The following is a 12,203-nucleotide window of genomic DNA, read 5'->3' as shown; positions in this document are numbered from 1 at the left end:
AGGCTATGGAGGTGAAGGGGCGTTCCTGCAATCTTCTGTTTATGCTTCCAGGGCAAAACATGTGCCTGTGGTGGAGGCAGGTGCTCTCCATACGGGAGATGGGACCACTTCATTTTATTCTATCCTGCCTATCACCTTTCCTAATTTTTCACACCAAAAGGGTGTGCAAGTGGAATCTATTTAACTGAACCCAAAGAATTTGCTTTACATTGTATACTGCCTGTGGTGCTTCCTAACAAAACCATCAGTACTAGGTGCTGCAAGCCACCACCAACAGTTATCTATTCTACTTCTGAATCGTCCGCTTGAGCCCTTCAACAAAGGCAAATACTGTGTTATGTTCTCAGACGCTAAAGCAGAGGAGTGGGTTCTTAATGTAGATGCAATTCCTGGTGCCTTTCTGAAAGATGCTTATTGTCTCAAGTTGACTGTGCTAGGAGATAAGAAATGAATAAAGCAAGAATAACTGCTAATGAGCTCCATATAATTAAAGAACAAATAGGAATGCAGACATAATAAAAGAAAAACAATTAACTACTAGCCAAAATAGACACAAAGCATTCTGATTTTGTCACTAACACCCAACAGATATATTCTTTACCACAGACATCATTTATTGGAAAAGAAGGGATAGCTTTAGATGTAAAAATAACCTAAAAGCTTGTAATCTACCTAATATACATCAATTGCTCTGCTACGAGATAAATAAAAAGCAAATTAGGCTTCTTAAAGTTCCTCCCATCCCTCCTAAGATCTAGGATGATGCATTAAACAGAGAGGATGCCCAACAGTGGCTGATGGAATTGCCAAGTAAAATCTAAGAGGTAGAAAAATGTGGTTCAGGGAGAGCAGGACTTTGTGTCAGAGTCAGGAAACAGTATCTGGAAGAATAGTAATGATAAGAGCTACTATTCATAATAGCCAATATCTACCTGCTAGATATTACCCTAAGTGCCCATTTTAATTTTATACAACCTTAGGAGGCAGGTACTATTATTATCCCTGCTCATTAAAAGAGAAAACACTAAGGCATGAGTGTTACGTACTTTGCCCAAAGACCTACATCATGAAATAGAGGCCTGGCTTCCAACTCAGGTTTTCTGGCTTCAGAGTCCAAACTATTACACTACACAAGAAAGAAGAAAAAAAGGTAAAGAATGTGAACAGGCAAGTCAGGAAGAAAAAACACAAATGGCAAATAAATATACGAAATATGAAAAATATCACTAATAACCAGCAAAACATAAATGAAAGCACAGTAAAACACCATTTTACACTCGTCTAGTGAAGACGCAGAGAAACAGAAATGTGAATTATTACGGCCTTTGGGGACAGTAACCTGGCAATGTTTAAAGCATTAAAAACACAATAAACTTTGACTTAAAAATCCCACATTAGGGAATTTCTCCTTCTGAAATAAGAGCACAAGTATGTAATGTCATGTTGTTTATTGTGCACTGTTTGTAGAGGCTAAAAACTGAAAAAAAAACCCCTAAATGTTCATTAACAGGGAGATGGCTGAATAAACTATGCAGTGGCAATAGTTGAAATATCATGCAGCTTGCTGATATGTATGTAAGAGGGAACCAGATCTTCCACTGGCACAGAGGGACATCTATGAAATATTTTTAGGTGATACAGAAAATTTCAGAATAATGTATATATCGTGAACATATTTTTACTAAAAAAACTTAAAAACCTTACATATGTTTATCTATATTTCTATGAGCAATCAGTTTGGTGAAAGGGGAATTGCAACTGGTTATTAACATCAGTGTTCTCAGGAATGTGGGAATGGAGGATGAAGGGAAAAGGTGAACTTTTCTTTAAACAACTTTGGGTATTTTTGCTTATTGTGGCAAGCACACTTATTTTTAATTAAAATTTTAGTAAAGATAATAAAATAAATACTTGTAATATGTACTTTCACAATCTAAGAGTGGACAAAATACAGCTATAACAAATATCATCCCAAAGACTGTAGTTGAGCACTTCTCAGAGTGATGGAAACCAGCTCTGCTCTTAAAATAACCTGTGGTCAGTCTATATTGTGATGGTAGGCAGAGCCAACTGGCTTTTCCCCAGACACCCTGTTGCCACTTTCCTGCCCAAAGCCTACTGACTACTCTGGGTTTCGTGGAGAGGAGAATGAGAGGAAAATGGAGACAGAAAATGCACAATGGCAGAGCTGTTCTCTGTAGAAACTGGTGTTTGCTGAGAAGACAAGGAAAAGAATGATTCATCTAAACCAAGGGCGATCCCCCCACCCCACCCCATCCTGTAAACCCTACATTCAAGCACCAACGACACACCCTGACAAGGTTTTCTTCTTTGTCTTAAGAAGTAGTTATGGAGCAAACATTCAAGAGTTTCCAGAAAGTCTGCTGTAGGCTTTAGGCATACTCTGTGTCTTAAATTTATTTGCGAGTAGATAAAACAATCTAGAGACAAAGACTATGGCCAACAGCATCTTATTCTGAGGATGAATTATCAGAAACATTGTGCTGACTGTTGGGTCATTTTAAACAGAATGGGTTGGAATAGGAGAACTTTGCAAAATGTTTTGAGGCCAAAATATATACTCTTTCATTTAAAGAGTTATCATGATTTATTTCCACTACTTCCAAGACACCTAACTTCTCAGGACCATCAGCTCATCCTCTTCACAAAGGAGGCCCAGAAATGCAACATCAGCTGACCCCACAGACACAAGCCTAGCCAGCTCCTTTGTATCACAGTGCAATTATATTGTTTTCTGGATTGGAATCTAGGGAAGAAAGCACTTATTATAGACTTGGTTTAAAAATTGAGAAAAGGTGTCTGTGAAACTGCTGGGTTCTGACAAGTTCTGCTGAGCATGGCCCTTGATCCTCACTCCATCTCCATGAGACTATGAAGTCTGAGACATCATACTTTCCCCTGCATGCAACTGCGGAAGATTTACCTGGAACAATAAGTTCATTTGCTTAAAACAAAGTTAAAAGGTAAAAGGATGTGAGCAATTCTGGATTCAGATGAAATTCTACTTCTCTTTCAGAACCACATGGGGAAACCAAAGTAAAAGTTGGATGCTATTCTTTGAGTACAAAAATAAAAGTTCACAAACAGAAAAGCGGTGGAAGAAAACATAAGGTGGGTTTTCTTCACACTATCTTTATATAAGGAGGTGACATATATGTTCTGATGTCACCTAAGATATAAATGTAACCAGAGAAATAAATTATTAAATAACTAGTAATGAAGTTTATAACCTGATTATGTTACTCCTTGACTTTCTAGGGAAGAAATCAATTAACTAACTTGAACTACGGTTTGTGTATCTAACTAAAACATTTATAAGACTGATGCTACACACTGTTAATGTTTACAATAAAAATTGTTTGGTTCCATAATAGACAATAGGAGGAAAAGAACCAGTTTTAGGGTAAATACACTGTGTTCTCTAATAAGAAAACAATAAAGATGTTCAGCACTAAATGTACAAACATAAGTTCCAAGATTATACAAAATATTCTGAAAACCTGGGTTTACATCACTCACACTGTAAGTAATGAGCCGTTCCATAATATTCCAGAATGAGACATCAGTTATTTTTGTACTGAAACAACTTCCTGTCGGTCATATCCTGTTTGGCTATGTCTTAGTCACAGTGGAAAACAAAAGCCGGGGCAACAGGATGAAGGAGGTTAGAGGAGCTGATTAGAAAAGGAACCTGCCATGAAATTACACCTTCAGCCACCTTCTGCCTGCCCTCATTGTTCTAGGCCTTTCTCTGCAATCTTACTGAACTGTGGCCCAGCCTCCCAGCCTGACCCTTTCTTACACCTTCCTTCCCTGATACTGACCTCTTTACCTCTTCATCCCCTGAGTAAACTCCTTGCGCAGTTCTCTCTCCCCACCCCTCCCCCTGCATCCTTCAGTCTCTGATTCTATAACCATGGAATCCATCCCTCCTAATGGGATGACCAACAGTTACCAGGTCAACTTCTTTGTCTTCTCAACTGATGCAAATAGTTCAGACACCCTGAAGGGGGATGATAAACAGCCAAAATTGCATTCTTGCTGTGGGCTGGGGATGGGGAACACAGGCCTCCCCTTACTGCCTGGGCTGCTCACACTGACACCGAGCTGGGCTTTAAAAGGCGAAGCCCACAGATACCCACGTGCTGAGTGAATAACTCATGTCCATTTTCTTCATTCTTTTCCCCTTCAAAAAATTACTTTCCACCTTTTCTACCTTCCTAAATAAAAGTATTTTTAAAACACCTGAAAGCCAGAGGGAAAGAAAAAACAGTAAATCCTCTAACAAGGATTCATTTTTCAGGTTTTGACCATGACTCCTAGTAAGAAATGTTTTAAATTCCCAACACAAAGATAAGTGTTTGAGGTGATGGCTATCCCAATTATCCTGATTTGATCATTACACATTGTATACAGATATCAAAATATCACACGAACTCCCAAAATAGGTACATTACATACCAATGAAAGTAAATAAATATACATAATAGCACACTAAGAAAAACAAATATCTTTTATATCACTATGCAAGACACACACACATTATATGTATAAATAGTACACTGCCCTTAATAATGACATTATTTCATATAAAAAATAATGTCATTATTAAGGGCAGTGTACTTTCATATTCTCCATTCAATTCTATTACATTAAAAAAACACTTTTTTTTTTTTTTTTTTTTTGAGACACAGTCTTGCTCTGTCACCCAGGCTAGAGTGCAGTGGCATGATCTCAGCTCACTGCAATCTCTGCCTTCCAGGTTCAAGTGATTCTCCTGCCTCAGGCTCCTAAGTAGCTGGGATTACAGGCACCTGCCACCACACCTAGCTAATTTTTGTATTTCTAGTAGAGACAGGGTTTTACCATGTTGGCGAGACTGGTCTTGAACTCCTAACCTCAAAAGATCCGCCCACCTCAGCCTCCCAAAGTGCTGGGATTACAGGCATGAGCCACTACGCCCGACCTAAAAAAAACTTTTTAAAGTGAATCACATAATGTTTAGCTAAATAAGCCTGACACAAAGAGTACATGTGTAAGTCCATTCACAGGAAGGTCTAGAAAAGTCAAAACTAATCTACGGTGATGGAGGTCAAAATAACAAGGGTCTCAGGTACAAGCTGGCCTGAGGGCTGCTTACATCAGTGTACAAATGTGAACACCAGTGAGCTCTACAATTGATGCTTGAGCATTCTGCTATTGTAAATTATACCTCAATAAAAAGAATACAAAACTAAATAGAAACAAAACAAAAAGAAGCAGGGGTTGAAATCAAACTGATTTCACCAACTAAAATGGCTTAACCTAACTTGTAACCCACAGTTTAAAAATAGTTCCAAATATTTTAAATGAAAAAAATATACAATTATACTTATAAAAAATAATTATATATACATAAACGTACACATTTATATTAAATATATGTATATCTTAAAAAATCTCCCTAGGTCTTGGGATCAAACAATACTGAATTATATTGGCTGGGTAGTAAGAAAAGGAGGGGACAGTTCCTGTATATCCTCATAGGAAAAAGTACAGATTTTGAATTTATCAACATTGGGCTCAAATAACATGAATCTTCTCCTAGGTATCCATTCCATTCACCCAGTAAGTACAGAAGGTTAATTTCTGAATTCTAGATGGCATCACATATATTACCTGCTGCAACAAGCTAAAACCCAAATGGGCACAAATATTTTGTTTTGAGAAATTATGAACCCCCAAACATCCAGAAACAAAAAAGCAAATCTCAATGCAAAATATGATACACAGACATTCATAACACAAACACACAAGCCAAAACTCTTCCCAGACTAGGAGGTGGTTTACAATGGTGGCACTAAAATTAGCTTTAATAGGCAGGTGCTAAAAAGATACTGTGGTAACAGTCAAGTCCTAAAGAAAAACAATGCTCTAAAGTCCTAGCCAGGGAGGGAGATTTTACACTTGAGAACAGCCATGTTGTCTTAAAATAAAGGTCAATGCTGAATGCTAGTCTATTTATAATCCTATATAGATAAACCATGTTTCTATTATAGTGTTTAAGATGTGGGTGTGGAGGGTCACCATTTCACTCTAGTATCAAGAAAAGAATAGAAGGGCAGTAACAGAGTAAGAGTGCAAAGGGCTAGAGAAGACAAAGATATGTCTCTCATTTAAGAAAGAATCATTCAGATCCACACAAGGACACAAAGTACAAGGATAGTCATTGTAGTTTTGTTTATAACAGAAAAAAATGAAAAATAGAACAGCTAAAACAAAAAGTCTATATAGTACAAATAAAAGGGGTAAATTTAAAAATTTTTTAAAGTGCAGAATACATATGGTATGTTAGCATTTATAAAACATTTTTAAACATACTAAATCGCACCATATATATCATTATGACAGATTTATTTGTAAAGATATAAAAATGAAAGTAAAACTTTTAATAGTGCTTGTTTCTGATTGGGGTTGTGGGAAAAGAAGAGAATGGGAATAAGGACAGTGTTTAAAAAGAACTTCAACTATAACAGATGTTTTATATCTTTTAAGAATATGGAAGCTAAAAAGGCAACATCATAATAGATACTTAATCTGGGAGGTAGCAGTATGGTTGATTTGCTTTTCTTTGTGCTTTTCAGTAACTTTTAAATTTGTCAAAATTGTAAGACACAGGAATAGCTTATTTTTTTTTCCATTGAGAGTGACCCAGAAACAATTTCTGTAACTCAGGCAACCCCCAGATTTCGTGGCAAGATTACCAGGTCCTTCCTCTTTGGAACTGTGTCTATTAACCTGAGTAAGGGAGAGCACATATATCAACATGGAAAGTATGATGCTATTATGAGAACACCTGCCTGCATATTTCAGTTATTCTTCAGTACCTGTGATGCAGTGTTAAGCATTATCAGGAAAAAAAACACTTAAAATAATAATAAAAGAATACTTTGTAGGGTACTTTTTAGAAGACAGACCTGAAATCATACTGCATGAGTACATGTCACCTCGTAATCAGGTCAGAAAAAGAGAGGTAATCACAATGTAATTGTTATGATTTCAACAGATTCCATTCTGGACAAACCAATGAAATGAGACATACTTCAACAGCATTCAACGAAGAGCAGAAGATATAAGACGATGTTACCTTGGCAAGTTCTGGCAGGTAGCTATCTAAACCGGAACCAGAACCTTCCAATTTGCTTTGTTCATCATCTAAAATGGCAAAACAGATTATCGGAGTCACTTGTAATTCATAGCATTTCATTTGAAACAGGAGGAGGAAGGCCGTTTCTCTTAGATGCCTTCAAATGAACACAGTGGTTCCCCACTCTGGATGCTCCCAGGAAACACTTGGGGTGCTTTGAAAAAATACTGATGCACAGGCCCAGTGATCAGAGTCAAAACATTGAGTAGCTGGTATACCACGGACACTGTCCAGTTAGAACTGACACTAGCTATGAACAACAGCCCACATGGACACGTCCATGAGACCCCGTAAAAGTCAGATCTGCCCACCCCAGGCCAACTAAATCAGAATCTTTTGTGGGACCAGGTAAATGGTATTTTTAGAAAGCTCCCAGGTACTTCTAAGGGGAAGCCAGGGTTGGGAACCACCTAAGGGTTGAAGTAAAACATGAATTGTCAAGAACATAGCCAGATTTTCCTCACCAATTTAATCTGACGCTCCCATGCATTCTAATTATTACTAATATTTTATAATACAGTAAAATTCTATGCCAGATACTTCAGATTCATTTGCTTATTTACTGTTCCCATCTTCCCAGCAATTTTCATGTTTATTCCCATTTTATTGGTGAGTCAACTGAGGCGCAGAAAACACAAGTTGTTTACCCAAGGCTACAAAGCTGAAATATAGTGTTTATGGCACTCAAACCTAGGTCTCCCTTTCTGCCTCCAAAACTGTGGTTCTTCCCATTACATGATTTCCATATACAAAATGTCAGAGAAGTGGGTTATAATGTGACAAAACCTTTGCTGACAGGCTATTTGTAAAGAGCTCCTATCCATCCCACCTCTCATGTACTTGTGCAACACAGGTCTCCTTCCTATACCCACTTGGCAAAAATAAAGACACCCACAGAGTGCATACATGCCTGGGGCAAGCCACGCCTACCTACCTTCATGAGAGTCGCCATTTCGCTTTTCTTGCATTGCGGCTTCAAAGTTGAGCTGGAGGATCTTATTTAGAACTGTGATCCATTCTTCCATTTCCACTTCACTGTCTGCTGCCAAGAGATAACTACTTTTGTCCTGCATCTTGAGCTCAAAAGCAAAACGCCTGACTTTGTTGTTCTGAAATTAAAAAAGGATAAACAGACATACTTTAAAAGAATTAGAACTGCTTTAAAATAATTTCTCTTATTTGTTGATGAGTGCTATCTCATTGGCATTTAGAACCAAGCTATTTTAAATAGCTTGCCCCCTCCTCATGAAAGCCCCCTCCTCATGAAATCCCATTACCGTCCACCCTCCCTGCTTCACTTCCTGCAAGCTTTATTTTTCCATCTGATTCATTACCTGCTTTACATACTCATCTGATTCACTGTGTGTCCCTGCAGTGGCATGAAACCTCCTCAGTGCTCCCATTTTTGTCAGTGCTACACATCCTTAGTCTCTATGGACTCTACAGTGACTCGCACATAGTGGGTATTTGAAAAATATTTGTTGAATAAATGAAATTTCATGTAAAATTTTCCTATTTCTTCAGCTCCTATTTTTTTAATGAAGTAGTGTATGGTATCACATTTTTAAAAGCCAACCATTATCTATTATTATGTTTGGCTTACTTATCTGGAACTTTCCCATCCTTTATGAATCCCAAAAGGTATCTGGACTCCCTGTCCGTGGCCTTGCCTCATGCCTCCAGTTTTCATGCCTGCAAGAGGGTGACTGGCTCAAAGAACAAGCACAGTAGTTCACGTGCAGTAACAGACAGAAGATGAACATGCACTAGGCCAGGATTTCTCAGCCTCGGTACTACTGACACTTGGGCGGCCAATTCTTTGTTGTGAGGGGCTGGCCCGTGCGTTGTACAATGTTTAGCGAAGTTTATGGCCTTAAGCCAATAGATGCCAGTCTTCAGACATTCCAAGATGTCTTCCAGGGAGCAAAATCTCCCCAGGTTGGCCACAGTAGATACAGGTTCAGCTCTGAGGATCATGGCACAAGATCCCCTGTAAGAACAGGCTGAGCGATATGAAATCAAACATTCCTACTAACGTGAGCCAGCAAGACAGCCCCCCATAAAGCCACTAAAATCCTACTGGGTTATCCACAGTCTAAGAGTTCTTTGGTGGAGGTCTCAGGGACAGAGCAACCCTCCCAAAAGTCTCTGTGATTCTGCAGCACAGTTCTTAGAAATGCAAAGTCAAGTGCTCCCCTTGGCAAAGCCACACACTCTTGTGCACAGACTGCCTGCTGTGGGCTCAGTAATTGCCACTTTGGATTTCACTTAAACTTCAAGGCAAGAACCAGAGAAGAAGTCAAAGGATTGAAACAAAATGAGTTTTCTCTCCTCCTTTCCCTGCATACTCACAATCGTGAAAACAGAAAGTTAAAAGTGGAGAAAAAAACATTAGTCCTCAATTCTAAATAATTTGTTTCTGAGCCTCAGTTTTCTCATCTGCAAAATAAGTATAATAAATTTCAAGGGTTCTAAAATGCTTCAAAATTTTTTAGTTTAGGCACTTTTTTTAATTCACAGCACCAGTCAACTAATTTTTTTTATAACATCCATAAGTAATAATTTTTAAAAACACTTAAATCACAACTTTTGATGCTTAGTTTATAAACAGACATAGATAAAAACAAATTATTTTACTCTTTTGAAGCCTTGGATACACTTTATTAAATGAAAAATACCATCAGCTGCATCTGCAAAGACAATTTGAGGGAAGAGACTTCTACTGAAGTCAGAACCTTAGATTTTGAAATGCACCCCGGAGACTAATTGATAGCTCAGGGCAGTTGTACTTATAAACATCTGTCCCTGGGCCAGAAACAGGCAGCAAAACTCTCTTATAAAACAAAAATAATTACTTCCTACTTTAAAAAATCAGCTTGCCAAATATATTTAGCTTTGCTTTAACCTTCTTTTTAAAGTCAGTGCCAGAAAATTCAGCTAAAAAGTAACTTAAAGGTCTTTTGACTAAAGAATACAAATAAAACTCCTACTTGGGAATCCCACCCAAGAAGTCAATTCACTGTCACTGGTAAATCACTCGGGCACTCCTTACTTCATAAACATTGTCAATAAACATACTCTGATATAATTACATTGTTCATAGTGGTGGCCTTCAGAGGAGGCTGAATTGCCAGCTAAGAGACACCCACATTAGCTGTTGACTGAAAACAATTTTCAGTGAGCATTAAGTGGTGCCACAGTCTTGAACGTGGGCCCAAATATACTTTCACGTATTTTACCTTTTTCTTCTTTTTTTTTCGGCAGGGCGGGGGTACTGCACAGTGGTGTTTTGTTTGTTTGCTTTTTTGTATCCTCTCAAATTACCTTTTGGTGTTTTTTATTTATTTTTCAAAGTGGTTTTTAAAATTAGTTACCAATAATTAAAGTTACCAAAGTTTAACTCAAATTCTGCATTTCTCGCTTTTTGAGAAACCAGATGATCTGGCACCTTTGAGCTGGGGGTTCCACCTGGCAGCACCAGCTGCAGGTGGACAGGAGATGCCCCCTTTAAATGGGGCACTGGGCTCCAGGTCACCCCAGCATTCCCTATTGCTTTGCAACCAGGCCTCTCTGTCACTTAATTTACCTTCTTGGTCCCTGAAGACATCTGATTCTGGACCCCTCCCTTCCACTGCTGACCATAAGGAAGAAACAGGATATGGACTTACTCTCCCACCATCATCGCTAGAAAAGTGGACAAAATACATGAAATAACTGTTTTCAGATAGGGGACAAAAAGCAGTGCAGCCCTTTCTCTGTAGAAGGGAAAGACTGAAGTGAGCCCCACACTGCCTCAGCTTTCTGCCTGGAGGCAGTATCTGAATTGCGGCACAGGAAGGGGAATCCAAACACAGCCCTGCCATCTTGCTGAGTAGAAGACACTGACCAGACCTGGGGAAGACCAAGGTGGCCAGAATATGCAGGGCAGAGTCTCCAGAAGGACGAGAAATAAAACAGCACAAAGATAAGAGAGAGCCGAGCTCCAGAAAGATCCACCGAGTCACACATGCATTAGGTATATATTTTCTATTTACATGTTATACCTTATTTTCTATTTATATGTTATACCTTATTTCCTATTTATATGTTATACCTTATTTCCTATTTATATGTTATACCTTAACAAAAGAGCTTACCAAAGCATAAAATAAAAATCAAGACACAACAACCAAAATTTTAGAACACTAAAGAGAAGACCACAAAGAACAGGGATTCAGAATAACCTCAGAATCCTCCAAACAACAGTGGAAACTAGACGGCAATGGGATGCCCTTGAAATTCCAAGGTAAAATGATTTCACTTTGAATTTTATAACTAGCCAAACTATGAGTCAAATGTGAATGCAAAAATAAAGATATGAACAGATACCCTAATTCTAAAAAAATTAACATCTCACACACAATTCCTCAGAAAGCTGCAGAAGATGTGCTCACCCAAAACAAGAAAGTAGAACAAGAAAGAGGAAGGCATAAGGTCCTAGAAACAGGAAGCCCAACACAAGGAGGAAGACAGGCCGAATGTCTAGATGGCACGTATGTAGGGCAGGGAAAGCAATTCATCCAGACTAGAGGCCAAAGGAGGGTACCAGGAGCTAAAATCCTATCTACCAGCACAGGAAGTCATGCAATGACGTCCAAAACTGATGAATGAAGAAACAGCATTGAACACTTGTGATCTAGCACCACTACTATTTCAAGGGAATAGGATGTGAGTGGGTGAGGGTGATGAAGGGGTGAAGCACTGCCCTTCAGCACTGCTGGGCTGTTTCTCTTTTTTTTGGGACAGAGTCTCACTCTGTCGCCCAGGCTGGAGTGCAATGGCGCAATCTTAGCGCACTGCAACCTCCGCCTCCCAGGTTCAAGTGATTCTCCTGCCTCAGCTTCCCGAGTAGCTGGGATTACAGGCACCCGCCACCATGCCTGGCTAATTTTTGTATTTTTAGTAGAGATAGGGTTTCACCATGTTGGTCAGGCTGGTTTCAAACTCCTGACCTCAG

General features: G+C 38.8%; 1 protein-coding gene across 10 annotated transcripts in view; it reads right to left on the bottom strand.

Moving 5' to 3' along the window:
- The window catches only part of DOCK9 (dedicator of cytokinesis 9), a 296,690-nt gene that overhangs the window by 116,294 nt on the left and 168,193 nt on the right, over nt 1-12,203 (bottom strand). For all 10 annotated transcript variants that reach the window (XM_055244502.2, XM_055244500.2, XM_055244508.2 and 7 more), the window contains exons 8-9: nt 8,142-8,316; nt 7,148-7,215 (exon numbers count right to left, since the gene is read on the bottom strand). In XM_055244502.2, the coding sequence (XP_055100477.2) occupies nt 7,148-7,215; nt 8,142-8,316 (243 nt within the window). The remainder of the gene's footprint in view (nt 1-7,147; nt 7,216-8,141; nt 8,317-12,203) is intronic.

Source organism: Symphalangus syndactylus, chromosome 15 (assembly GCF_028878055.3).
Source record: "Symphalangus syndactylus isolate Jambi chromosome 15, NHGRI_mSymSyn1-v2.1_pri, whole genome shotgun sequence".
Classification (NCBI taxonomy): Eukaryota; Metazoa; Chordata; class Mammalia; order Primates; family Hylobatidae; genus Symphalangus; species Symphalangus syndactylus.
The sequence above is the reverse complement of the archived record's forward strand: the minus strand, read 5'-3'. Positions and strand labels throughout refer to the sequence as shown.